The 27,951-nt window shown below is 45.0% G+C and overlaps 3 protein-coding genes across 4 annotated transcripts; 1 reads left to right on the forward strand and 2 right to left on the reverse strand.

Moving 5' to 3' along the window:
* The first annotated feature begins 9,493 nt into the window (after nucleotides 1–9,493).
* Nucleotides 9,494–12,848, forward strand: LOC115110506 (ER lumen protein-retaining receptor 3-like). Its single transcript, XM_029636229.2, has 5 exons — nucleotides 9,494–9,909; nucleotides 10,635–10,735; nucleotides 10,827–10,985; nucleotides 11,613–11,865; nucleotides 11,964–12,848. Exons 1-5 carry the CDS (start codon nucleotides 9,819–9,821, stop codon nucleotides 12,005–12,007), a joined length of 648 nt encoding a protein of 215 aa, XP_029492089.1. The 5' UTR covers nucleotides 9,494–9,818; the 3' UTR covers nucleotides 12,008–12,848.
* On the reverse strand, nucleotides 12,335–15,317 carry LOC115110505 (GTPase IMAP family member 7-like). Its single transcript, XM_029636228.2, has 2 exons — nucleotides 15,000–15,317; nucleotides 12,335–14,687 (listed from the first exon to the last, which is right to left on the reverse strand). Exons 1-2 carry the CDS (start codon nucleotides 15,058–15,060, stop codon nucleotides 13,678–13,680), a joined length of 1,071 nt encoding a protein of 356 aa, XP_029492088.2. The 5' UTR covers nucleotides 15,061–15,317; the 3' UTR covers nucleotides 12,335–13,677.
* A 1,857-nt stretch (nucleotides 15,318–17,174) lies between these two features.
* LOC115110504 (ankyrin repeat and fibronectin type-III domain-containing protein 1-like) lies at nucleotides 17,175–27,951 on the reverse strand. 2 transcript variants are annotated; one of them, XM_029636226.2, is made up of 18 exons: nucleotides 27,635–27,951; nucleotides 25,402–25,776; nucleotides 24,930–25,185; nucleotides 24,477–24,677; nucleotides 24,221–24,334; nucleotides 24,011–24,108; nucleotides 23,743–23,833; nucleotides 23,423–23,530; nucleotides 23,091–23,190; nucleotides 22,706–22,835; nucleotides 22,474–22,593; nucleotides 22,048–22,269; nucleotides 21,778–21,944; nucleotides 21,366–21,531; nucleotides 20,997–21,159; nucleotides 19,437–19,603; nucleotides 19,133–19,331; nucleotides 17,175–18,931 (listed from the first exon to the last, which is right to left on the reverse strand). In XM_029636226.2, the coding sequence occupies exons 2-18, from the start codon at nucleotides 25,561–25,563 to the stop codon at nucleotides 18,165–18,167; spliced, it is 3,231 nt and encodes a 1,076-aa protein (XP_029492086.1). In that variant the 5' UTR covers nucleotides 25,564–25,776; nucleotides 27,635–27,951; the 3' UTR covers nucleotides 17,175–18,164. The 2 variants fall into 2 exon arrangements, with proteins under 2 accessions (XP_029492086.1, XP_064866246.1); XM_065010174.1 differs by lacking the exons at nucleotides 25,402–25,776; nucleotides 27,635–27,951 and having other exon boundaries at nucleotides 25,033–25,120.

The following is a 27,951-nucleotide window of genomic DNA, read 5'->3' on the forward strand; positions in this document are numbered from 1 at the left end:
TGTGATAGTCTGAGGTCCGTTAAAAGCATCATGAAGAACAAGGAACACACCAGGCAGGTCCGAGATACTGTTGTGAAGAAGTTTAAAGCCGGATTTGGATACAAAAAGATTTCCCAAGCTTTAAACATCCCAAGGAGCACTGTGCAAGCGATAATATTGAAATGGAAGGAGTATCAGACCACTGCAAATCTACCAAGACCTGGCCGTCCCTCTAAACTTTCAGCTCATACAAGGAGAAGACTGATCAGAGATGCAGCCAAGAGGCCCATGATCACTCTGGATGAACTGCAGAGATCTACAGCTGAGGTGGGAGACTCTGTCCATAGGACAACAATCAGTCGTATATTGCACAAATCTGGCCTTTATGGAAGAGTGGCAAGAAGAAAGCCATTTCTTAAAGATATCCATAAAGTGTTGTTTAAAGTTTGCCAATATACGACTGATTGTTGTCCTATGGACAGAGTCTCCCACCTCAGCTGTAGATCTCTGCAGTTCATCTAGAGTGATCATGGGCCTCTTGGCTGCATCTCTGATCAGTCTTCTCCTTGTATGAGCTGAAAGTTTAGAGGGACGGCCAGGTCTTGGTAGATTTGCAGTGGTCTGATACTCCTTCCATTTCAATATTATCGCTTGCACAGTGCTCCTTGGGATGTTTAAAGCTTGGGAAATCTTTTTGTATCCAAATCCGGCTTTAAACTTCTTCACAACAGTATCTCGGACCTGCCTGGTGTGTTCCTTGTTCTTCATGATGCTCTCTGCGCTTTTAACGGACCTCTGAGACTATCACAGTGCAGGTGCATTTATACGAAGACTTGATTACACACAGGTGGATTGTATTTATCATCATTAGTCATTTAGGTCAACATTGGATCATTCAGAGATCCTCACTGAACTTCTGGAGAGAGTTTGCTGCACTGAAAGTAAAGGGGCTGAATAATTTTGCACGCCCAATTCTTCAGTTTTTGATTTGTTAAAAAAGTTTGAAATATCCAATAAATGTCGTTCCACTTCATGATTGTGTCCCACTTGTTGTTGATTCTTCACAAAAACAAATAGTTTTATATCTTTATGTTTGAAGCCTGAAATGTGGCAAAAGGTCGCAAAGTTCAAGGGGGCCAAATACTTTCGCAAGGCACTGTATATATATAAAAAAATATATATATATATAAAAATCATCCGATTAATCGATATCGGCTTATTTTGGTCCTCCAATAATCGTATCGGTATCGGCGTTGAAAAATCATCATCGGTCGACCTCTAGTTGAGGTCAGGGCTCTGTGCAGGCCAGTCAACTTCCACACCGATCATGACAAAACATTTCTGTATGGACCTCGCTTTGTGCACGGGGGCTTTGTCGTGCTGAAACAGGAAAGGTCCTTCCCCAAACTGTTGCCACATAGTTTTAAGCACAGATACATCTAGAATGTCACTGTATGCTGTAGCGTTAAGATTTCCCTTCACTGTAACTAAGGGGCCTAGCCTGAACCATGAAAAACAGCCCCAGACCATTATTTCTCCTCCACCAAACCTTACAGTTGTCACTATGCATTGGGGCAGATAGCGTTCTCCTGGCATCCCCCAAACCCAGATTTGTGCGTCGGACTGCCAGATAGTGAAGTGTGATTCATCCCTCCAGAGAACGCGTTTCCATTGCTCCAGAGTCCAATGGCGCTGAGCTTTACACCACTCCAGCCAACACTCTGCATTGCACGAGATGATATTAGGATTGTTAGCAGCTGTACGGCCATGGAAACCCATTTCATTAAGCTCCCAGTTTGGAACTCGGTAGTGAGTGTTGCAGGCGAGGACAGACGATTTTTACATACTACGTGATTCAGCACTCGGCGGTCCCGTTCTGCTCCTAGAAGTTTCCACTTCACAATAACAGCACTTACAGTTGACCGGGGCAGCTCTAGCAGGGAAGACATTTAACAAACTGACTTGTTGGAATGGTGGCTTCCTATGATGGGGCCACGTTGAAAGTCACTGAGCTATTCAGTAAGGCCATTCTACTGCCAATATCTGTCAATGGAGATTGCACGGTTGTGTGCTTGACTTTATACACCTGTCAGCAACGGGTGTAGCTGCCATAGCTGAATCCAAAAATGTGATTTGATTTGTAGCTGAAATAGCTGAATCCACTAATTTGAAGTGGTGTCCACATACTTAAAGTGTATATGGCGTGGGTTAGGACTAGGGTTGCACATTTTGGGAAAAATTCAGAGGTGGAAACTTTCCATGGGAATGAACGGGAATGTATGGAAATTAATGGAAATATTTGCAAATGAATATTAATACAATTTTAATGTAGATGTTTTTTGCATTGGATATATTTACCATATCATATGTCGACTGAAACATAAACCTTTTGCCTTATCATAAGTAGACATAATTGCAAATTATTAAATCCTTCCAATAGAAGAAAGTAATAACAATTGTTACGAATTGAACTTAAATTAAATTAGTTGACTCTTCACATGGGATGATTTCACTGAACAACAAAAGAAAGGGAATATTGAATGATCCCCAATGATCCATCGCATCTCCCAAAAACTTTTTCAACATTGATAGTCTAGAAACTAAAGCTTTGGTTGTCTTCCATGTCTTCTCCCTGGACATCCTCAATGTCCACCTCTTGAACATCAGACTCTGAGTCCTCATCTTCACTGTCACTTTCCAACAATGTTGAGGATGGCTCATTATCAGGCTCAAAAAGCCTCAAATTTGCCCGGATGGCCACCAATTTTTAAACCATTGTATTGGTCAGCCTGTTGCGTGCTTTGGTGAGTGTGTTCCCAAACAAGGACCAGTTGCGCTCTGAGGCGGCTGATATTGGTAGAATTTGGAGGATGGTGGAGGCAACAGGGGAAAAAGCCTCAGATCCACAAAGTCCCTTCCACCAGGTGGCTGATGAGATATGTTGGCACGACTGCCATATTGCATCTCCATCCCAAAGCCCATGCTTAGAAGTGTACTTTGCCAGACTGCCAAGAACCTTTCCCTCATCCAGGCCAAGGTGGTGAGACACGGTAGTGATGACACCATAGGCCTTGTTGATCTCTGCACCAGACAGGATGCTCTTGCCAGCATATTTGGGGTCCAACATGTACGCATGTAACAGGTGAATTGCATGTATGGGCTTCAGGCAGAAGTCTTCACGCTTTTTGATGTATTTCAGAACTGCAATTTCCTCTGCTTGGGGCAACAGTGAAGTGGGCAGGGCAATATGGATTTCTTCTCTTACATCTGCAAGCAGAGTCTGAACATCAGACAGGATGGCATTGTCTCCCTAAATCAGTGCAATGGCTACTGCTATAGGTTTCAGGCTGCTTACCACTCTCTCCCAAAATACATCATCCAGGAGGATCCTCTTGATGGGGCTGTCCATATCAGCAGACTGTGATATGGCCATTTCTTTAAGACTCCTTCCCCTCCAGGAGACAGTCAAACATGATGACAACACCACCCCAACGGGTGTTGCTGGGCAGCTTCAACGTGGTGGTCTTATTCTTCTCACTTTGCTTGGTGAGGTAGATTGTTGCTATAACTTGATGACCCTTCACATACCTAACCATTTCCTTGGCTCTCTTGTAGAGTGTATCCATTGTTTTCAGTGCCATGATGTCCTTGAGGAGCAGATTCAATGCATGAGCAGCACAGCCAATGGGTGTGATGTGAAGGTAGGACAAGCAGCCTTCATGTTTGCAGCATTGTCTGTCAGCAGTGCAAATACCTTCTGTGGTCCAAGGTCATTGATGACTGCCTTCAGCTCATCTGCAATGTAGAGACCGGTGTGTCTGTTGTCCCCTTGGTCTGTGTTCTTGTAGAATACTGGTTAAAGGGTGGAGATGATGTAGTTAATTATTCCTTGCCCAAGAACATTTGACCACCCATCAGAGATAATTGCAATACAGTCTGCCTTCTCTATGATTTTCTTGACCTTCACTTGAACTCTGCTGAACTCTGCATCCGGCAAATGAGTAGATAAAGCATGTCTGGCTGGAGGAGTGTATGCTGGGCGAAGAACATTCAGAAATCTCTTCCAAAACACATTGCCTGTGAGCATCAGAGGTGAACCAGTTGCATACACAGCTCGAGCAAGACATCCATCAGCATTTCTCTGACTACGTTCCTCCATTAAGTTAAAAAAACTTTGTATTCCTGGAGGACCACGAGCTGTTGCTATCGATAAGGTATCTGATTCATCATTTTCACCTCAAATAGCAGTAGAGGGACTTTTGTCAGAGGTTGCTTGTTGTGAGCGCTGAAGGAACTTTATGCACTTGGCCAGATGATTCTGCATCTTTGTTGCATTCTTCACATATGGTTTGGCACAGTATTTGCAAATGTACATAACTTTTCCTTCTACATTAGCTGCAGCGAAATGTCTCCACACATCAGATAGTGCCCATGGCATTTTCCTGTAAAGATTAGAAAAGCAGTTAGGTTAAACAACTCCTTTGTAAGATAAATGTTTTAAAATGAAACATGTATGGAAACAGGTGAATTGACACTTCTCAGTTAGCAGGCTCAAGCAAGCTAAACCCCACATGGTAGCAAAAACTAACTAGCAGAAATTGTTAACAAGTTAGAAATGATTTAAACACATATCTATCTTCACAGTTAGTTCTGTTAGGTGACCTAAACTGGGATATGCGTAACACCCCGGCAGTCCTACAATATGAGCTAGATGCCCTCAATCTCACACAAATTATCAAGGAACCCACCAGGTACAACCCAAAATCCGTAAACATGGGCACGCTCATAGATATTATCCTGACCAACTTGCCATCCAAATACACTTCTGCTGTTTTCAATCAGGATCTCAGAAATCACTGCCTCATTGCCTGCATTCGCTATGGATCTGCGGTCAAACGACCAGCCCTCATCACTGTCAAACGCTCCCTAAAACACTTCTGCGAGCAGGAGTTTCTAATCGACCTGGCCCGGGTATCCTGGAAGGATATTGACCTCATCCCGTCAGTAGAGGATGCCTGGTCATTCTTTAAAAGTAATTTCCTCACCATCTTAAATAAGCATGCCCCTTTCAAAAAATGTAGAACTAAGAACAGATATAGCTCGTGGTTCACTCCAGACCTGACTGCCCTCGACCAGCACAAAACATCCTGTGGCGGACTGCACTAGCATCGAATAGTCCCCGATATGCAACTTTTCAGGGAAGTCAAGAACCAATACACACAGTCAGTCAGGAAAGCAAAGGCTAGCTTTTTCAAACAGAAATTTGCATCCTGTAGCTCTAACTCCATAAGGTTTTGGGACACTGTAAAGTCCATGGAGAATAAAAGCACCTCCTCCCAGCTGCCCACTGCATTGAAGCTAGGAAACACTGTTGCCACCGATAAATCCACGATAATCGAGAATTTCAGTAAGCATTTCTCTACGGCTGTCCATGCTTTCCTCCTGGCTACCCCAACCCCGGCCAACAGCTCCGCACCCCCGCAGCTACTTGCCCAAGCCTCACCAGCTTCTCCTTCACCCAAATCCAGATAGCAGATGTTCTGAAAGAGCTGTAAACCTGTACCCGTACAAATCAGCTGGGCTAGACAATCTGGACCCTCTCTAATCTGGACCCTCTCTGGACTCTCTCTTAATAAATGATCCGCCGGCATTGTCGCAACCCCTATTACCAGACTGTTGAACCTCTCTTTCGTATCGTCCGAGATCCCTAAAGATTGGAAAGCTGCCGCGGTCATCCCCCTCTTCAAAGGGGGTGACACTCTAGACCCAGACTGTTACAGACCTATATCCACCCTGCCCTGCCTTTCTAAAGTCTTCGAAAGCCAAGTTAATTAACAGATCACTGACCATTTCGGATCCAACTGCTCTTAAACGCTAATAAAATTAAATGCATGCTTTTCAACCGATCACTACCCGCACTTGCCCGCCCGCCTAGCATCACTACTCTGGACGGTTCTGACTTAGAATATGTGGACAACTACAAATACCTAGGTGTCTGGCTAGACTGTAAACTCTCCTTCCAGACTCATATTAAACATCTCCAATCCAAAATTGTATTTAGAATCGGTTTCCTATTTCGCAACAAAGCCACCTTCACTCACGCCACCTAACATACCCTTGTAAAACTGACTATCCTACCGATCCTCGACTTCGGCGATGTAACTTACAAAATAGCCTCCAACACTCTACTCAGCAAACTGGATGCAGTCTATCTCAGTGCCATCCGTTTTGTCACCAAAGCCCCATATGCCACCCACCACTGCGACCTGTATGCTCTCGTCGGCTGGCCCTCGCTACAGACCCACTGGCTCCAGGTCATCTATAAGTAGGTAAAGTAGGTAAAGCTAGGTAAAGCTCCGCCTTATCTCAGCTCACTGGTCACCATAACAACACCCACCCGTAGCACGCTCTCCAGCAGGTATATCTCACTGGTCATCCCCAAAGCCAAGACCTTTCCTTCCAGTTCTCTGCTGCCAATGACTGGAACGAATTGCAAAAATCGCTGAAGCTCACTAACTTTAAACATCAGCTATCTGAGCAGCGAACCGATCGCTGCAGCTGTACAGAGCCCATCTGTAAATAGCCCATCCAATCTACCTTGTGTTTGTGCATGTGCACCACGTAGTCACGTTTAGTTGTTCGTTTATTGATATATTTTGTTTTGTTTAAGTTTCTCTTTAAATTAAATATGTGGAACTCAACATCTGCTGCGCTTTGGTCCCATTCTTACAACAGCCGTGACAGAATATCCCACCAAAAGAGGATCAAGCAACGTATCCACAAGATAAAGGAGTTTTGGACATGGGAAGAAGTGATGGGTGGATGCGAGACCCTTCCTTGGTGGCAGATGGAAGGTAATAATGGAGGACAGCGACGACGCCAGGGTTCGCGTCCACAGAAAGCGGGTCATCAGTCCGGTGCCATATGTGATGGCTCCACGCACCAGATCTCCAGTGCGCCTCCTCAGCCCGGTATGTCCTGTGCCGGTTCCTCGCATTCTTCATGAGGAGCGTGTTGTCAGTCCGCTGCCAAAGAAACCACAAGATTCTTTGGGGGGAGGAAAACATGGAGCTGGCGGTCGAGCAGCGGAGAGTGCCAGAGCCTGTGTGGGAGTCGGAGGAGGAATTCGATGAAAGACTCCGGAGAAAGGTGGTAGCGATGAGAATGCTGCAGCACACTCGTCCTGAAGTGCGTGTCCCCAGTCCGGTATGTCCTGTACCGGCTCCACGCACTAGGCCTCCAGTGCCAATTCACAGTCTAGTGCTTCCAGCGACGGTTCCCAGTCCAGCGCTTCCGGCGACTGTTCCCAGTCCAGAGCTTCCGGCGATGGTCCACGGTCCGGAACCTCCGGCGACGGTCCACGGTCCGGAACCTCCTGCGCCAGTCCACGGTCCGGAACCTCCTGCGACGGTCCACGGTCTGGAACCTCCTGCGACGGTCCACGGTCCGGAGCTTCCAGGAAAGGTGTCCAGTCCAGCTCCAGGGCAGGAGCCTTCCTCTGCGCCGGTGCCCAGTCCAGGCACGGTGTCCAGTCCAGCTCCATGGCCGGAGCCTTCCTCTGCACCGGTGCCCAGTCCAGGCACGGCGGCAAGCCCAGCTTCATGCTAGGAGCCTTCTTCTGCGCCGATGCCCAGCCCAGGCACGGCGTCCAACCCAGCTCCTGGGCCGGAGCCCGCCATTGTCGGATCTGGGGTCTGGGGGGGGGCTACGACCCGCACCGGAGCCGCCACCAACACTAGTCATCCCCCCTAACCCCCCCATTTGGGGAGGGGGTACTGTCACGCCCTGACCATAGAGAGCCCTTGTTTCTCTATGGTGTAGTAAGTCAGGGCGTGACTAGAGTGTATTCTAGTTTATAATTTCTATGTTGTCTTCTAGTTTATATTTTCTATATTGGTGTTTTGTATGATTCCCAATTAGAGGCATCTGGTAATCGTTGTCTCTAATTGGGGATCATATTTAAGTAGCTATTTTTCCCACCTGTGTTTGTAGGATATTGTTTTGTGTTTGTGCACCATGTAGTCATGTTTAGTTGTTCTTTATTGATATTGTAATGACCTGACTAGATCATAAAGGAACAATTGTCCAGACTGAGGCCTGAGTTTACGAATTGACGGTTTATCAACCCAACTTTACACAGGCTACTGTTTGGCCGTAGCCCACCTCAAATAAATGAAAGATAACCCACAAACCAACCGTAAGCTTCTCTTGTGAAGGCCAGACGTAAGAGAGAGAACAATGGCTAAACCTGGTCTTAAATGCCAATGCTCCATCCCCCTGGCCAATCCCCTCCGCCAACCCCCAGGATGCCTGGCATCAGAACATTCCAGACATTCCCGTGATTGGCAGATAGCAGGTTGATTGGCATGTCGTACCCCGCAAACACTGGTAAGTACAACACAACCCACTAATAGCCTAACACATAACACACAGCTGTCTGTGCGGGTTGCTACAATATATTTGGTTTTGATTTAAGTTTCTCTTTGAATTAAATATGTGGAACTCAACATCCGCTGCGCCTTGGTCCCGTTCTTACGACAGCCGTGACAGTGTAACTCTGTGTTTGTGTTGCACTGCTTTGCTTTATCTTGGCCAGGTCGCAGTTGTAAATGAGAACTTGTTCTCAACTGGTCTACCTGGTTAAATAAAGGTGAAATAAAAAAATAAAAAATAAAAACTTTGCTGTAGGCTACTATTTACTAGTTTTTTTTAAATCATGCATGTCATATAAAATATATTCACCCCACCCAGTACTGTAATGAAAACTTACCAGAAAGCATGTAGTCTTTGGCTCAGACAGTGTAGTAATGTGGGCTCAATAGCATGCCATTCCTGTCCAAGATCTTGAGAATCAGCTGTACATGTGATGGAAGAATGCAGAGGGTTGCAATTCCATTGAATTGGGGATAGTTTAACCAAGATATGTCACAAGACCTATAATTGCCTTATGTGTATCCCACAAAAAGGTTCACTGTTATAAGCTAACTTTTTTGACGAATTTTAGCAAAATTCCCTGGCTTAACTTCCCATGGAAAATTTCCAGGAAAATTCCTGAAATTTACCCGAAGGTTTACGACCGTTTGCAACCCTAGTTAGGACACAGTAGGCTAAACTATATGCCAGGCTTCTTCTTAACTGGTGAACAAGACTATTAAGCCAAAAACATAATGGTAACCGCAGCCAACACTTTAAAGTATGAACTACTTTCATTGAATTAACTACTTAAATTGAAGCAGATGGGGTACCTTATATAAACATGAATTTCACAAGCATTTAGGCCTACAATCATGAGTCTACGGGGATGGTTAATGATGGAGTTATTGGCCACAACCAATACTACATAATTAATGTCGTTTTATATGGACAAATAGTCCTGTAAAATAAACTGTTTACTTACTGCTATTTGTCTCCATCTGCTGTTGAAGAAGGTCACATACGGACTATTTCTTAGTGACAGCCCACTTCAGTGACATGCTCATGCTTTCACGCCCCAGTCTGGCTGTAATTTGAGCGCCAGAGGCAATACGGATTTTGCAGAAACTGGCAGCCACGTCACCGCCACAGGTCTGACAAACTTTCCCAGCCCTTTGCGGAAAGTGCTGCAGAGGAATCCCTGTGCAGAATATCTAGAATGAGCATTTATGAGCATTTGTAGTGATTTCAAAAGAACAGGAGGACATAACATTTGGGAACATTGGAGTTATTATATATTTTTTAGAGGAGTATCGTTTTACATACGTTATTGTTTTGACATCGCCTGAAGACTACATTGAGGCCTCATTCTTGCAGACTTGTACCAATATTTCGGCTCTTTCTTTTTGGAATACCAAAACAGCACTATGAATATCTTCCGTCTAGCCGGTGACGTGTCACATATCGTTGCTATCATCATTCTATTAGTGAAGATATGGAGGTCCAAATCCTGTGCTGGTATGTTGACAGTGGGATTATTTCATATGCACTTGTTTACAGGGAAGTCTAGCTGTTAATGATTTATTGACTTGCTCATTCAGAGGCCTAATATCTGTTTAACAAACTTGGGGACACATTGCCTGACGACTCAAACCTCTATGTTCGCTAAATAGGCCTACTTCGTTTTTGAGAAGAAACTAGCATCCGTGGTAGCCAGGCAAGTAAATGCATCTGGCCATCTCAGTTGGGAAGTTGACCTCACACTCTTAGTACTGGTCTGAAAAACTCAAGTCATGTCATGCACTCAGCAGTTCCTTTGTTGCAACAATGACTACAATTGGTTAGAGTAAATCAATTTGTCTTGTCTACTTCGACGCACAATAATGTTACGTGGCAAAAGAGTTCAGTCTAACCATATTTGCTTAGGGAGTCGCACCCTGGTCTGGTTTCTACCTCAGATATCCGCATTGATGATGTTTTGCCATCCACCGGTCATGAAATTGAATTGTTGCATATTTTTTTTATTTAACTAGGCAAGTCAGTTGAGAACAAATTCGTGTTTACAATGACGGCCTAGGAACAGTGGGATAACTGCCTTGTTCGGGGTCAGAACGATATATTTTTTTACCTTGTCAGCTCAGGGATTCGATCTAGCAACCTTTCAGTTACTGGCCCAACGCTCTAACCACTAGGCTACCTGCTGCCCCATACATGAGATTAATGACTGTTGTGTGTTTCTGCAGGTATTTCTGGGAAGTCTCAGGTGCTTTTTGCATTAGTCTTCACTACAAGATACTTGGACCTGTTCACGAGCGTAATCTCCATCTACAACACAGTTATGAAGGTGAGGTAGACAATAGTATCCTACAAAGAAGCCAACCAATCAATGATTTGTGTTCTAACCTAAACTCCTTCCCTCTGTCTTGTGTGCTCAGGTGGTGTTCCTGGCTTTGGCATATGCCACTGTGTACCTGATCTACATGCGCTTCAGAAGCACCTTCAACTCAGAGAGTGACTCATTCCGTGTTGAGTTCCTACTTGTGCCTGTGGCTGGGCTTTCCTTCCTGGAAAACTATGCATTTGCCCCCCTGGAGGTAAATGTGCCAGGTTCAATACTTACTGAACATACAGGTAACTGCCAAAATAAAGGAAACACCAACATAAAGTGTCTTAACAGGGCGTTGGGCCACCACGAGCCGCCAGAACTGTTAAATGCGCCTCGGCATCGATTCTACAAGTGTCTGGAACTCTATTAGAGGGATGCGACGCCATTCTTCCACAATAAATTCTGTCATTTGGTGTTTTGTCGATGGTGGTGGAAAATGCATCTTAGGCACCGCTCCAGAATCTCTCATAAGTGTTCAATTGTGTTGCGGTCTGGTGACTGAGACACACACACCCTTTAAACCTCTACTCAAGTCATTGAGAGCTCTTTTAGCCATGATAGCCAAAATAATGTGCAACTGGGCATTTTTATACATGACCCTAAGCATGAGGAGATGGCAAATAGCCCCGGCTTTAAAAATACTTTGTATCCCTCATTTACTCAAGCATTTCCTTTATTTTGTTAGTTACCTATATCATTTAACCTATATCATTTAGTTATCTATTCTATCACATCATGGTATAGATCATGTAAATGAGGGGCAACTAAAACCCCAAATATTTGCTTTTGTGGAATATTGGCCTAGAAGTCTCAACTGCATATCTTTGGTGCACAGATCCTGTGGACCTTCTCCATCTACTTGGAGTCGGTGGCCATCTTGCCCCAGCTCTTCATGATCACCAAGACCGGCGAGGCAGAGTCCATCACCACCCACTACCTGTTCTTCCTGGGTCTCTACCGAGCCCTGTACCTGGCCAACTGGGTGTGGCGCTACCACACCGAGGGCTTCTTTGACCAGATTGCTGTGGTGTCCGGTGTGGTGCAGACGATTTTCTACTGTGACTTCTTCTACCTTTACGTTACCAGGGGTAAGTATGAGCCAGGGAGGGATTTTGACTTTGTATTGTATTTCTAGTACATATTTCATCCCATTTCCCTTTCCCTCTTTGCCTTTGTCCCTCTCCAGTGCTCAGAGGAAGTGGAAAGATGTCCCTGCCCATGCCCATCTAAAGAGAGTCAGTGCTGTTTTAAGCGACAGTTGAGCAGTTCAGTAACTGAAAGCACCTCTGCCCTCCAATCATACTTAGTAATGGACTACAGTCTGCAGTGTCACAGTACCCCCTGTATACCCTGGGGGTATATACTGTACCCAGAGGGCAACCGTCGTGATGTTGGTACCTGGTGTGTTTGTTGCTGTGCTTTTCCCTAGACTAAAATGACCAAAGAACTTTGTCCTATGTTTTTGTGCATGAGTGTGTGGAACTGAATGTTAATGGAAATTGAGTAAATTGAATACTGTGGGAATTTTCTTTTTTATTATACTTTTTTTCATGGAGGCAGATATTGTCCCTCTTCAATTAGTCCAATGGAGTTTGTGCCTTATTTTTCCTTTTCTAGTAAATGGCATATTTTGAACGTGTTATTACATCAAAATGGTGTAAACATTGTATATATGTGAGACATTTGTTCCGCTTTCCTGTCTTTTTACAATTTCTACATATAACAGTGACCAACCTTCAAGGCTTCCATTGTTTCACCAAGCAGAGTTCATTGGGAGTCATGTATTTAGGCTGCTCTGGGTGATATTTGCCATCCGTGTCAAGAGTTGTGCCATGTTCTTCCCTTTCTGATAATACGTCCATGGAGATGCCATACAGAACGCAGTCATGTATGTAACTCTTATATCCGTACACTTCTTGACTGAACCAAGGTTCTTCTTAAATACGTTGTATTCTGTACTTTGATTTTTACCAGTCATTTCCATTCCTTTAATATTAATGCATTTTATTAAGCAGAACGAATACACATTTGTGTGATGTCACAGTTCAAAGTAAATATATTTTCTATGCGATGAGGCATCAACCGTTATTTCTCACGAACTAGAGTTCATTCATATCTCAACATTTATTGACTACATTTTTAGACCAGGATTACAATGGCAAATGCAGATTAATGCTTCAACAAAATGGAAAGGTACTTACACTAAGTGTCTTGGTACTACTACATGTGTATATGTGGGCCAAACTTTTACAGCTGTGGCTCCCATGTTGTAATGATCAACATTTTAATACAAAGAACCTTCACCATTTGTAAATCAGGTCCGTAAAAGGTATATTTACTGGTTCTTCGTGTTGATTACTTTAAATTGTGTTTCATCACACCAGGATGTTTACTCCTGCATACTCACACTAGCGATTCACACCATTTAAAAAAATTCACAGCACACTTGACTTTTCTATTGAGTATTCAATAATGAATGCCTGTTTACTCCCGCGGCACTATGACAACCTGGTCAAATAGAATCACTTCCTCAACTATCAGGGCTGGGCTTCTACTAAGGATGATGGTGGCAGTTCCATTACACTGGTATTACACTGCATTTTGTATTCTACCAACTCTTACTCACTTTCTGATCATTTACCTCTGTGTGTTAGTGCATTAATAGCTTCATCAACTATGACTGTCAATGGAAGAAAGTGCATCGGCGCTCTTTAGCAAGCCTGCCTTATGAAGTCATTGTGAGGATTTTTCAGAGAACACATTTGAGTGATAAATAAGTGTGTAAAAACTAATTTGCACTTCAGAGACAGAAAAAAATAGACAGGTTATTTAAGACCCTCATCTTCTACCTGATAACCCAGCACCATACAGTGAATAATAGTGGATATTAAAAGTCCCCGTCAGTGTAGGAGAGTTTTGCGGTGTTTGCAAAGCACTTTACTTCCCTCTCTCACAGCTCCTCCCACCACTTTGGCAGCTGATGTGATTGACAGTGGTGTGGTAGCCAAAGCTGCTGCCCTCTCTATCGCCTTAACCTTTTTCACTGCTTTCCCTTTCCCTTTGCTTGTTACTCCAGCTCCCTCTGCCGCCCCCTTCCCCAGGGCAGACACCAGCTCACACCAGAACAACTTCTCTGCCTTCTTTCTGGCTGCCTCTTCCTCTCTTCTCCTCTCCTCCTCTTCCCTCCTTCTCATTCTCTCTGCCTCTGGTCCCTGAGGCTCTGGCCCTGTCTTCACCCCATCCTCCTCCTGCTTCAATGGAGTCATCCTTCTCTCTCCCAGAATTGCCTCCTGGTACATCTCGTTGGTGTAGAAGCCACCTCCGTTCTGCGTCACCATCTTGTCTATCTTCTCCAGGAGCTCTGTGACCTGAGTGCAGTCTGTTATCTTGTTGCTGTTGCTAAAGACATGGTAGCCCCCCTGACATCTACTCACAAACTCCTGGAGCTCCTGGCTCTCCTTCAGGAAGTCTTCCATGCTTTTTCCCTGTAGATGGTCACCCCAGGTGAACAGTACTACTGTGTATCTGAGGACTCCTGGTCCAAAAGTGGCCTTGACCCACTCCAGGGCATCCCGCTCCTCCTGAGTGAACCTGCCAGGCTGAAGGGTCACCAGGAAGGAGTGGGGGCCAGGGGCGGACAGCACCACACAGCGGCCTGCCTCAGCTGTCACCTCCTGAGGGGAGAGGCGCGTGTCGAAGAAACCTGGGGTGTCGACCACAGTGAGGTTCCTCCCAGCCACAGCTCCACTCTGTCTGTCACACTGACCAGTTACAGAACATGAAGAGATGTCCACCCGGAATGCCTGCCTCCCTAGGATGGTGTTACCAGAAGAGCTTCTCCCTGCGCCTGTCTTCCCCACCAGTACCATCCTCAGCGCCCCACTGTCAGGCTCCGGTGATGCTTCACATGCTGTGACACAAATTACAGTCATTTATACTGACCTAACCAATCTAAAAGTGTAACCTACCTTGAAATTACTATCTGACAGAGGTCTACTGTTGTCCTATTATCACCCATATAATATGTATGTCTATTATATTTATAATGGTTGGGGTCTGAGATGTATTTAGCCTACATTACAGATTTCTGAGTGCTGCTGTTTATTTTCGGTGGAAGCTGTTAAAAAATGCTATACAAACGGCATATTTTTTGATGCGAAATGGAAAATCTACCTGCTAGCAACAACGAGAGTAGGCTATTACTGTTTCAATAGTCTCTCACCCAGATTCGAGGCAGCACATTCCAATGACGCCATCTCCACTGTCCCACGTGAGTTAGCCATGGCGAAAACGGCTGCAACTATGGATTATCCGTGGAAATCCTAATATGCACTGAAATAAGTGGGTCCTGTCTTCGGTTGCGTTACTTGCATATATTACCAGCACCTCCTCATTCTTATTGAGAAATTGAGAAATTAAATATATTTGTATCCATGTCCTTTTTCTTTTCACCCGTTTACATGCCGTATCTACGATGCAATGCTGCAGAGTCAGACCATGATGTCATTGTGATAATGCGCATGTAACAGTATAGCTTCCGTCCCTCTCCTCCGCACACGCGACCAGCCTGCGCTGACTAACTGACACTGTAAGTTTACCTGTGGTCAGTTCTTTGATCCTACACTGTCAACTTGCCGTTCATGCTTACATTTTGTTTTTCGCATATAGGGTGAATTCGGAAAGTGTGGGACGTCATATAAACTGGGACAGCTTTGTCCTGAGGTGTTTATTTCTTGGTCTAACAAAACTATTATTACTCAACTATTATTACTAAACTATTACTACTAGACTATTATTACTAAACTATTATTACTAGACTATTATTACTAAACTATTATTACTAGGCACTTGCAGATAAATCAAATTATCGATTTATAATTAATTAATTAATAATTAATAAATAATTTATAAACATGTCATAAATAATTGCACTGTGCCAAACTGTAAATATGCGTACGAGTACTTTGCGGGTTGACTCCAGTGGAGGCTGCTGATGTGAGGATGGCTCATTATAACGGAACAAATGGAATCGCATCAAACACATAGAAACCATGTGTTTGATACCCTTCCAACTATTCCTCTCCAGCCATTACCCAGAGCCCGCCCTCCCCAATTAAGGTGCCAACCCCCTCCTGTGGTTGACTAACCCGCCATCCCCAACATTTTATCTGTCAACAGGACCCTGGACAGGACAGACTGGTACGGACGTGCCTCTGGGGCAAGATTGAACAGAGACAAGACAAAAGCCCAATTTCTCAAACCATGGGCAGGTACTGGGGGTAAAGTTTGACCGGGAGGGAGGAGGAAGCGGCAACTGGAGTGGGATCCTGGGGACTGTACGACAGAGACTGGGTTTTTGGGGACTTCGACAGCTGATTTGTGAGGGCAAGGTTTTAATCATCAAAGCTGTGATTTTACCTGTGCTGCTGTTATTCAGTCCTGTTTATATCCCCCCATGAACAACACTTTTAGCTCTGGAATGGATGCTGTTTCACTTCCTGTGGGGAAGCATGTGGGAGAGGCTGAAGAGGGAGGTGGTTAAGAGACCCAGGTCCAAGGGGGGGAAAGGCTTGCCTGACCTCTACTTGTTCCTGGGAAGCCACTATACAGCGTTATATCTCACACTTGCTACGTCCCCGGTCAACAACAAGACCCAGGCCCTCGCACGATTCTGTCTGGGATCTTACCTCAGGACCCTGAGGCTGATCCCAGTTGACCTGCGAGCCCCGGTCTCCTTCCTGCTCCCCACACACCACGTCCAGCTCCAAACGTTGCTGGTAGCGAAACGAGTAGAGACCACCCCCCAGGCCGTGGCCATGGTAGCCACGGAAACCCTGGGGTGGTACAGAAGAAAGAGGGCCTCGACCCCGGGCGAAGGGTCTGTAATGGTGTGGGGAATGTTTTCCTGGCAAACGTTAGGTCCCATGATACCAACTGAGCAACGTTTCCATGCCCCAAAGAATTCCCTTTTCTGGAAGTCCGACCCAGTAATAGATGGGTGTACCTAATAAACTGACCACTGAGTGTATATTTCCACACTGTGACATTGGAATAATACTGTGAAAATTATGATGATGCCCTTTTAGTGTATGAGCTGCTTGAAAAGATCGCCTGAAATTTCTGCCTGTTTTGGTGGGGTGGAGTTTTGGCCTTCCATGTTGACATCACTGTGTGGTAAATTAGTTAATAGACCAATAAGAAAGAGAGTTCCAAACATCTCTGCCAATAACATCTTATTTTCCTTTTTCCTCTTCCCACTCAGACCACTCCCAGACAGTCCGAGCAAAATTCTTGCTTGAGAAAATCTCCTTCGTTTTTGTTAATTTTAATTGAAAAAAAAAAATCACAGTAAGGTACTTAATTGTTACCCATAAATGATTTGATATTGAGATAAAAATGGCTGCATTGGACCTTTAATATTGGCATTTTGATCGCACATATCTTCACCTTAATACCCAGTTGGCCTGTGTAACCTTCTCAAATACACACACTTTCTGAAAAGGAAAATGTAAAAAAAGATAACTAACTTTCGTCTTAGAAATAAAATGTGGAACAACACAAATACAGCTGAAAATATTTGATTTGGTCATTTCATAAAGATAAACCATTCAACTGATTTTACTGTAGACTAGTGCCCTGACCGTAGAGATCCTTTTATTTCTCTATTTGGTTAGGTTAGGGTGTGACTTGGGTGGGCAATCTAGTTTTTCGTTTCTAGGTTGGCCTAGTATGGTTCCCAATCAGAGGCAGCTGTCTATCGTTGTCTCTGATTGGGGGATCATATTTAGGCAGCCTTTTTTCCACCTGTTGTGTTTGGGATCTTGTTTTTTTAGTGTAGCCTTTTTGCAGTCCAAAGCTGCACATTCGTTTTGTTACTCTTTATTGTTTTGTTGCTGGTTCACATTAATAAACATGATGAACGCCTTCCACGCTGCACCTTGGTCCAATCCTTCCAACAATGTTCGTTGCAACTAGCTAGTTGTGAGTTATAAGGACAAAAGTGCAACGGGTTAATAGAGCACAATACGGTAAAGAGTATTTTACATTGAACAAAAGAGAATAGCAGTTGTGGATATAGACGATCATAAATCAATTCAGTTTAATACAACTTGCAACAGGGAGACATCTCGCATACAGAAGCACAGAACATGTCTAGCAGGTCTATTGGAGACAGGCCTTTTATATCACCACTGGAACAACTACAGAGAGTCAGATAATGTGATGAGAAAACAACCATGAATATCCCACCGTTTGCCAAACTCGCTTAAAGGCACTGAAAGGATATTAAGAATTAGTTGAGAATTGGTTGTCAAATTCTTCGAGAGGCACGATGAGTAAGTGCAATGTATTTCGGTGTAACGTTCAGTTCTAATAATATCTGGATACATCAGGATGCCTGGTTAGAGGAGTTCACCCACTCAACCTGGCTCCTGGCTGGCATGCTGCCCCCCCTGTTGCCAGCATGTACCATAGTGTCCTCTGTAGGTACATCCCAGCTCTGGGCAGGTGTGGTCCTCACAATGGGAAGAGGGGCAGATGTGGCCAGCCCGTCTAAATGACCTGAGAACAGTGTATCTGCACAGGTTCTGTCTCCTAAACTAAGGCCTGCTGTCAGTGAGTTCGTATCATGATGCACATCAGAGAGAGAGCAACCCTTAGGTCCCCTCATCAAGTCAGAGTTTAGTCCAAAGAAAGCCTCGCTTTCACCGACTCCAAGACTTAAACTGTCAAACATATCCATCCTCCCAGGTACAGGGTCCTCCTCCCTCTCTTCATCTATCAGACTCAGTGTGGGGAAGATGATGTCCAGCTCTGGTAGAGGCGGGATCACATCACTGACAAAACTGTGAGGATACTCCAGTTCTCCACTGTAGGCAGCTGGCAGGTTCACAATGTCATGATCTGCCACTTCTGATTGGGCCATAATGTTATGATATACCACTTCTGATTGGGCCACAAGGTCGAATCCAACTCCTGACTGATCCAGGCTGTTGAACACCACAACAGGATGTTGGGCACTGAGGTCCACGGGGTACCCCCCTTTGCTAGCCCCCTCAATTAAACTCACAGCCTTTTCATGGACCCCCGGGATACATATTGGCTCAGAGATCCCACTGCTGACACCAACGTCTGTAACAGTACAGGTAATGCTCTCTAGAGGCAGTGAGAGGAGAGGGCCAACAGAAAGGAGAGTTAGTTACATCAAACAGACAAAAGAAGTGACTGAATATCAAACTGAGGAATTAAGTGCATCACAATAAAATGATTTTCTTCTCACCCCTGCCTCCTTTCTAATGCTCCAATCAAAGACAGTGAATAAATACATTTACTATATCTACTACATTAACAAGTCACCTGATATTTTCTTTTTAGGGAGTATGCGCTGGGGCCAGACTCTGGTGGTAGGCCTGTCATCCTCCTCATCATCTGGGCAGGCAGGTGGGTCTCCTCCCATGACCAGGCCCAGAGGCACCGCCCCCACCCACTGTTTAGAGCGGACACACTGCAGGACATCCATGATCCACCGGGCCTCACGCCACACCACCTCAAGACTCTAAACAGGGCAAAGGGACAGAGAGGCAAGGGGGCTCATTCCCTTTCATACACACATACTGTCCTCCTTTGATATCTATTTCATGACTCTCTATGGGTAGTCTACCTGTGAGAGCTGAGTGATGTGACCAAGGCGGTCTCTGGCCTCCTGCACCTCCTTCGTGTCCAGAGCTTCTCGCAAAGCCTGCTGGGACAGATGAGTGTCCAGCTCCAACCGAACCCAGACCTGACAGTACTGAGACAGGAAGTCTTGCTCGTACGTCCAGAAGTGCACTGTGAGACGGGAGGATTAGACAAAAATTTAAGCTCACCACCACTGACAGTTTACTCTGAGCAAAAACATAAATGGCATGACACGTCTTATATTCTCTATGTTGTCCATGAACCTTTCCCTCAACGTCAATTAGCAGCTAACCGATCGCTGCAGCTGTACATAGTCCATCGGTAAATAGCCCACCCAATTTACCTACCTCATCCCCATACTCTTTTGCACACCAGTATCTCTACCAGCACATGACCATCTGATCATTTATCACTCCAGTGTTAATCTGCTAAATTGTAATTATTTGCCTACCTCCTCATGCCTTTTGCACACAATATATATAGACTCTTTAAAATATATTTTTTTGACTGTGTTATTGACTTGTTTATTGTTTACTCCATGTGTAACTCTGTGTTGTTGTCTGTTCACACTGCTATGCTTTATCTTGGCCAGGTCGCAGTTGTAAATGAGAACTTGTTCTCAACTAGCCTACCTGGTTAAATAAAGGTGAAATTAAAAATCAAATAAAAAATGAGACCAAGGAGCTAATCATGGACTACAGGAAACGGGGGGCGAGCACACACTCATCCACATCGAGACAGGGCTGCAGTGTAGCAGGTCTGGATCTTTAAGTTCCTCAGTGTCCAAATCACTAAGGACTTAAAATGGTCCACACACACACACAAACAGTCATGAAGAAGGCACGACAGAGCCTCTTGCCCCTCGGAAGGTTGAAATCATCAAAAAGTTCTACAACTGCACCATTGAGAGCATCTCGACTGGCTGCATCACTGCTTGGTATGGCAATTGCACCGACGTCGACCACATGGCACTACAAAGGGTGATGTGGACAGCCCAGAACATCACTGGGGCTGAGCTCCCTGCCACCCAGGACCTCTATATCAGGCGGTGTGAAAGGACGGCACAGAAAATTGTTAAAGACTCCAGCCACCCCAAAGACTGTTCTCTCTACTTCCGCAAAGCAAGCACACACACACATAACATGCACATACATTCATACTAACTCTACACACACGCACACACACACAAACTCACGAACAATCATCAAATACACTGCTGCTACTCTGTTTATCATATGTCCCGATGCCTAGTCACCTTACCCCTATACATATCTAACCCTCCCACTCCAGTATCCCTGCACATTGTAAATAAGGTATTGGCACTGACCCTGGAACTGATCCTGTATTTAGCTTACTTACTTTCTCGTATTCTTCTTATTTCTATTTCTGCGTTTTTGTTCTACTTTACTTGGTATAACTTTTTGTATAGTACTACTAATATTGATTACTGCATTGATGGGAAAGAGCAAACAAGAAAGACATTTTACTGTACTTGTGCGTGTGACACTAAATACTTAAACCCAACCCTGGCACCAATACATACCCAGCTCAAAGATCTGCAGTGGCATTGTGAGGCCTGGCTCCTTGGTGCCCACTAGGGGCCAGTAGCTAGAACTGAAGTCTTCACTGGGGGGCAGCAGGAGCAGCATGGACATCTTATCCCCAAACTGCAGCAGCTCCCGAGTGTAAACACCGTACTGATACGCCTGTAGGAGAGGAGAGCAGGGAGAAAGAAGTGATGATCAGAGGATGAGGACAAGAGGTGAAGAATATCGAGAGAGAGAAAAAGAAAAAGAAAAGAATAGAGAGAGAAGACAAGAGGAGGTAAGAGAGGTGTATTACATGAAACAGTATAACATTCAAATGAGATCTAAAAGCATGTGAGTTGGAGAGTAAGTGAAACCATGGTTACCCTGTAGAGGGGGATGTTGAGCTTTGTCAACAGGAGAGTGACAGCGGCCCTGAGTGACCTCACAAAGTCCCCCAGCCCAGAGCTGTCCATCGAGGTCTCATCCTCACCCTCTGTGTCCTCATTGGCTGTTAACATGTTGTGGCTTTGTAACCACGCCCATTCATCGCTAAAACAAAAATGCAGCCCAAGACACATCACAAGGAACTATCGTTAGCAATGATCTCATCTGACCAGTCAGTAATCCTTAAAAACACTAGACAAACATTGAGGACACACTTCATTCTAAGTATTATACAGTATACTATTTCATCATCAGCTATACCAGGTCAGAACAGTTTAAAAGTCTGTCTGTACGTGGCAGTGCATACTGAACTCAGTGGTAAGCTCAGTGGTAGTATGTTATCTGTGTTACCGGGACACATGGGGAATGTGGCGCACTCTGGCGTGGCATAGCAGGTTGGGCAGCCTCTGGGGCACTAGAACCCTGATCTGCTCCACTGTGCTGCACAGCTTCAAGATGCCCACGTACAGGCCCGGCTGGGCCCACTGGACACTGCGTCTGTGGAAGGACAGTTTCTCCTGGTGAAGGACACAGAGAAAGGCATCGTTGTATTAGCACAATAAGAAGCTTTACTACTGTATATAAACACGAGCACACAGTGTCCCAGCCAGGAAGGGTCACCTTGAGCTGCTCTGTGAGGGTGTCCATGGCAGTAGGCTCTGGGAGTAGAGGGGTCCTGCTCCGGTTCTTCTCCAGCCAGGCCAGGGGGACCCAGTGGAGAGGGAGGTCCGGGGGTTTTGTGTGGGCCGCACAATCCTTCACTGTCACCAGCAGGACATTACCCTGCCTGTCCTTCAGAGGCTCATAGTACACCTGCCCCAAGTCTACTGTCCCCAGAGAGGACTGCAGAGAGAGGCAGGGAAGGAGAGAGGGAGAAAAGTATGAAATATTAAAATGAAAATAAAGAGTGAAAAGGAAAGTCAACAAGAAACAGGCAGTGGAAGAGAAAGCTCAAAGAAAATGTTGTCTCTTCATCTTTGCTAGGTGCTTTATTGATGAGAAGGCCATGTACAGTGACCTATCAGTGTACAATATCCTTTTTTTCACCTGTAGTTGTGCTACAGCCTGCAAGATATTGTGCCTGTTCTGAAGTAGTGATGAAGAGGAGGAGAGAGCGGAGGAGAGGGCCTGCTGGAGCCAGGGCACCTGTTGCCACGCACAGGACAACTATAAGAAAGAGAGAGAGGGATGGAAAGATAGAAAATAGACAATGTAACTTTGGAACATATATTTCACACAGGTATACCTACCAATGTATTCAATTAGATTGACAGCTAACCTTGGCAAACCAAAGGAAGTCCTGAGAGACAGAGGTGGAGCAGCACTGGATCTCCACCAATGGGAGCTGGTCATCTGCTGTGACCAGGATGTTTTCCTTTCTGTAGAACACAGTTGCCAGGTATACACCCCTAACAATGAGACAAAGAGGAAGAACAGAGGAGAGAATAAGATTAGTTTCATCCTAACGAGGGAAGACAGAAAATAAATGAATAGAGAGGTAGGTGCAATAAAGGGAGGGCGGAAAGGGACTGAAACTCTTGTTTGAAGAGTAGGGGATGTACTGAGGGAACAGAGACAGAGTGGGATCTTTCTCCAAATGTAACCATGGGTGAGGTTAGTGGCAGAGATACAGAGCTGTTGGGTGAGGAGCACTGCTATCTCACCTCTGTAGGAGACGGACAAACTTGGTGGCAGACTGGAAGAGCAGCTTCAGGCTGCGAGACAAAGACATGCGCTTACTGGGGCTCTGGGGCTTGCAGCTCTCTATGGGCCACAGGACAAAGGAATGAGACATTCAGACATGGAGGACCATGTGAAAGAGCCAGAGTATTATTTTGACTGACTGATACTGTTTACATTCTCATGTATTATACAGGTATTGAATGTACAAGGATGTTTATCTTACACAAATAATTTGAATAGGATATTCATTCCCCTTGTATGAGAGGCAGAACTGAGATGCTGTATCTATGTTATGGTTCAAGAAGTACACTACCTATACAGTATCCCTTGTAGTGTGGCTCTCTGGTCTGCTCCAACAGTCTCCTGGCTAGAGCCTCCTTGTTCCTGCTTGGAGTTTTCACTCCCATACACTCCCTCCAGCCTGCAGAGGGACACAGGCCACCAGCGTTCACTGGTATTCATTGTGGAGTCATATGATCCAAGGTCAGCTGTTTTTTTCAAATGGCGAAGGTTGGTATTTGGGGAGCTGCTTCTTGATCTGTGATTGGGGGCAACTTCTACACAGAGCATTGATGATAATATAGAATATCAGAAAGCTCTTTTGTCTGTCTGTCTGCAGTTCCATTTACTCACTGGAGGGGGCAGCACTGACTGGGCTGGAGCTCTGAGCCGGGCCCCATCCCTTCACATTGTAGGCGGTCACTCTCACAAAGTAGTGCATTCCCTAAGAGACCAATACATTATCATCATGACTTAACCCTACGAACAGGCAGACCAGGGCAAATAACTTTACATCGTAGTTGTTCATTTCTGCAGGTAACTGAGAGAGTTGTGTTTATGTGCCTCCTAGCCTCAGGGTGTTCTGGTTTAGGAGATGTGACCGGGGTCGTGTGTGTCTTACTGTCGTGAGTCCTGTGATGCTGTGGATGGGAGTCTTAGTGTCGATCACCTGGGCTGAGCCAAGTATACTCTTGAAGTTGGCAGAGGTGCTCCATTCCACTGTAGGAGGTGACAGGAAGAGAGACACGGATGTATCTATGATATTGAGGACTGAGTGGTAATTGCAATAGTGATTAGAGCCAATGTTAGAGTTGGAGTAGTAGAACCCCACCTCTGTAGCGGGTGATCAATCCAGTGGCGATACCGGTTGGCTCTCGAATGGACACAAACAGGGAAGAGGCACTGGTCACAAACAGTGACACACTACTGGGTGGGCCAGGGAGGTCTAGAGGACACAGAGAGATGGAGAGACATGCAGACAGTAAACACAGACTTGGAGCCAAAAGTACATAACATAAACGAATCAATGAGACTGGCTTGAGTGCATCATACTTGTCCTTCATCACCCCTGACCCCTAGCCTCTGACCTGTGTGGTGGAAGCTCTCCCTCATCCTGCAGTACAGCTGCTGCCGCAGAGTCCAGAGGTGGAGCTGCCTCTGTATGTCGGCCTGCACATGTGGCCCCGCCCCTGCTCCAGCCAGTAGCTCCTCCCTCCTGTCCTCCACCTGCCTGTCGGCCAACCTCACCAGGGCATCCAGCTTGCAGAACCACTCCGATGGAAGACACACTGAGAGAAAGGGAGGGAGGGAGGGATAATATATCATTGTTAACACAGTGTGGGAACAAGATAGAGGGAAAGGGTGACAGGAATTATATCTGTAAACATTCCATTTAAACATCATTCACTAGTAGTCACTACCCCAAAATAATAATGTCTTAATGTACTGGATGATCCATTGTTTGTGTGAAATGTGTACAACTGTTACTTGACCATCTCTTGATTGCACTGATTCAATCTACGTCACTGTGCAAGACTCACAGACGGGGTTGTGTCTGGCTCCTGCCTTTGTCAACACGTGCAGCAGAGGGGAGTTCTGGGTTAGAGCAGCCACGTCCAGAGGTACCAGGCCCTGCTCACTCACTCTGTTTACACCTTTCTCCCTCTCTCTTTCCCAGTCCTTCTCTTTCTTCTCTTTATCCCGTCCTCCTCCTCCACCACACACTCTGTCCCTGCATAGCAGGCTCTGCACCGCCAGGGTGTCCTCCTTCTCCACTGCCTCCCACAGGTTCTGATACTAACACAGGGGAAGGAGAGGGGGATTGAGGGAGAAATGAGAAACAGGCACATGGAGGGATACAGGGTAAGAGGGTACATCGTCACGGGCATGGCAGAAAAATGCAGGAAGAAAATGTTACTTTAGATGATAGTATGGAACAACAATATAAGACAATTCTCAAAGATAAAACACCCAAAATGGATCCAAAATTCACTTTCTCTTAGGATGTCTTACTGTGTGAGTGGCCTTGCATGGATGTTTCGGCATGTCTGCCTCTCCGGAAAAAGAGGACTCTCCGCCCCTCAGCCTGACCGACAGGTTTCTGTAGATGCGTTTAGGCAAAACGGGACCCAGAGAGCGCCGCCGCTGTGGCGGGTTTCTCACCGACACAGACATACAATAGATGGCACACACACAATTGGTAGAGAGTGTGCACAGCAGGATACGGGAGTTACAGGGGACGAGGTTGGAACAAAAGAGAAGAAGGTGGATGGATGATGGAGAGGTCACAGAGAGACAGCGTGAAGAGAGGAACGGTACACGGGGGAGGGAGAGGGGGAAGAAGGGAGGATGAAGGGGGTGTGAAACAGGAAGAGGTGCATTAGAGGACTAGAATGGAGTGATACAGTAGGAATAAGATGAGGGAGGGAAAAATAGATTTAAACAAAAAACAAAACAAAGTCAGTCTTACTGTCATCTTACCAGCTGGTAAAAGGTTGCAGAAATGTATCACTACTTATGGGAGCCTGGGTTGAGTTGAGCAGCACTGCGTGTGGGTGGATAAGTGGATAAAAGTTACAATGCCTGAGCAGAGCAGATGGAAAATGCCTCACAGAAGTTAGAATATCTCACTCTTCTCCCCTTTGTTCCCACTTTCTAGTCTAATGCCTTATGGCTTTTCTTCCTACTCAATGGAGTCTCTGCACAAAGCAATCTCACCATCAATCTAATTGACTGAGGAATGGAAGTCTACAGAGTGCACTGTAAAAATATATTAAATTGAGTGCTCCTGAGATCAAACATGTCATACATATAGAACCATTTATCTGCCCTCTCATTTGCCTTTATCGTGTCTTACATTAGTGATGGATAATTGTCTATTCCTCTTCACCTCTTTTCAGACAGGAAAAACCAGCAGCATTGTATCCTGAACAGTTCACTGTCTTCATAATCCAGCTGCACACTTTCCTTCCGAAAGCCCCCTGAGACCTTTTTGTTGCTTTGACCAAAATGCTCTCTTTCACTTTTATTTTCTCTCCTCAGTCACTACACTCTCTTCCATCCTCTCTCTCTCTCTTCTGCCCTTTTTCAACTCCTCAGCTTTCCACTTAATTCCATCTACATCATAGTGCTATTCAGACACAAAATACATCCCTGGCAAGAGATGCCATGACTCCATCTCTCTGTCATCACTCCTTTTCCCTCACCCATTTCCCCTCAACCCTCATTCTAATGGAAATGAAAGCCACATTCAATCTTCATGTCTGTATGACCATGTTCTGACTAACTACGTTGTGTCTCCTAGAGAAAATGAAAACTCCCTAAGCTTGTACTGGTACTGTGGCACTTTCCTGTGGCCACGAAGGCGCCTGGTGTCCCCAGCTGGCATAACAATCCCTCACTCCTCTTACCACCTGCACTGCCTGTTCACGCATAGGGAAAAGATACGGGTGAGACCTCCTCAATGTTATTGGTAGATTCAGTTCTATTGTTTGTTCATGGCGCATTTCATCTCTTATGGAAAGTGTCGATCTGTGTCTGTGAAACTGGTTTAGTGAAGGGATTCTTGTCTATGCTGCATGGAGGTGCCAACAGATGCCAATCACTGGACAAAAAGACTTCATGTAAACAACAATTGACATTCAGTAATTTGAGTTGATATTGACGCTTCAATTAAATAGCATTAACATATTTGTATGCAGATTATGTAGTTATTATAAATGTATTCCATTCTGTTGTGGCTTTTTTGTAGGCCTAAGCATTTGCTTGATAACAGACAAAGCAATGTTTCACAGTAAGTCTATACAGAAATATCCTATGACTCATACCTGGCACCAGGAAGTGATGCTGTTACTCGAAAGAAACGCAATAATTGCGTGAACCAAATAAGGAAACGTTGGAAGATTCTGTATACATACAGATAATGAATAAAACATTCCTGAAACATTACACAAGCATCTGACAGCAGCCAAAGCGCAAATGCAACAGTTATGCCAATGTAATAAATACACAGTTGTTTGAGTTAATGAAAGTTTAGAAAATGATCCAACTAGAATAGAATGAATGCACAACATCATATTCAGCATGCACATAGAATACAAACGAATTTACAAACAGTGTCAAATTAAAAATGAGTTTAAAAATAATCTACTCGAATCCTATGGCTCCTGTAACAACCTGGTTTTGTGTTGTATTATGAATTATTAGGCAGGTAAATATGTTAGATTAAAAGTATACAAGACAATACCTTCCGTAGATGTAAGCCCCTGCTTCTCCTTGTCACATACTACACCACAATCACCACGAAAGCGTCAATTAAAAGTCAAGAAATTAATCCTAAAATTACGATAGCAATCGGAATTCACTCATCCCTCTCAATCCGGTTAATCCACTTTCATGAATTTTCCCTTCTCACCGTCAAGCGAACCTGCTCCGGACGCTCAACATACAATCTGGTACCTCGCGCCCCTCCTATCTCTCTCTTTCTCTCTCTCTCATTCACACATGCTGAGGCTTACATTCACGGACCAATTCAGAATTCACATGATTATACAGGTAGATGGA

This window comes from Oncorhynchus nerka, linkage group LG26 (assembly GCF_034236695.1).
Source record: "Oncorhynchus nerka isolate Pitt River linkage group LG26, Oner_Uvic_2.0, whole genome shotgun sequence".
Taxonomy (NCBI): Eukaryota; Metazoa; Chordata; class Actinopteri; order Salmoniformes; family Salmonidae; genus Oncorhynchus; species Oncorhynchus nerka.

Bases quoted from the DNA above. Each gene is read 5' to 3' on its own strand.
- LOC115110504 (XM_029636226.2), bottom strand. From the start codon at position 25,563: ATGTCTGTGTCGGTGAGAAACCCGCCACAGCGGCGGCGCTCTCTGGGT. The intron at 23,531-23,742 runs GTGAGTAAATGG...GTCCCTCTGCAG, and splicing joins AGTCAGTGCTGCCCCCTCCA to GCTGGAGGGAGTGTATGGGA. The intron at 19,604-20,996 runs GTATGTATTGGT...CCCGTCTCACAG, and splicing joins ACTGCAGATCTTTGAGCTGG to TGCACTTCTGGACGTACGAG.
- LOC115110505 (XM_029636228.2), bottom strand. From the start codon at position 15,060: ATGGCTAACTCACGTGGGACAGTGGAGATGGCGTCATTGGAATGTGCT. The intron at 14,688-14,999 runs GTGAGAGACTAT...TTTGTGTCACAG, and splicing joins ATGTGCTGCCTCGAATCTGG to CATGTGAAGCATCACCGGAG.
- LOC115110506 (XM_029636229.2), top strand. From the start codon at position 9,819: ATGAATATCTTCCGTCTAGCCGGTGACGTGTCACATATCGTTGCTATC. The intron at 9,910-10,634 runs GTATGTTGACAG...GTGTTTCTGCAG, and splicing joins GAGGTCCAAATCCTGTGCTG to GTATTTCTGGGAAGTCTCAG. The intron at 11,866-11,963 runs GTAAGTATGAGC...GTCCCTCTCCAG, and splicing joins CTACCTTTACGTTACCAGGG to TGCTCAGAGGAAGTGGAAAG.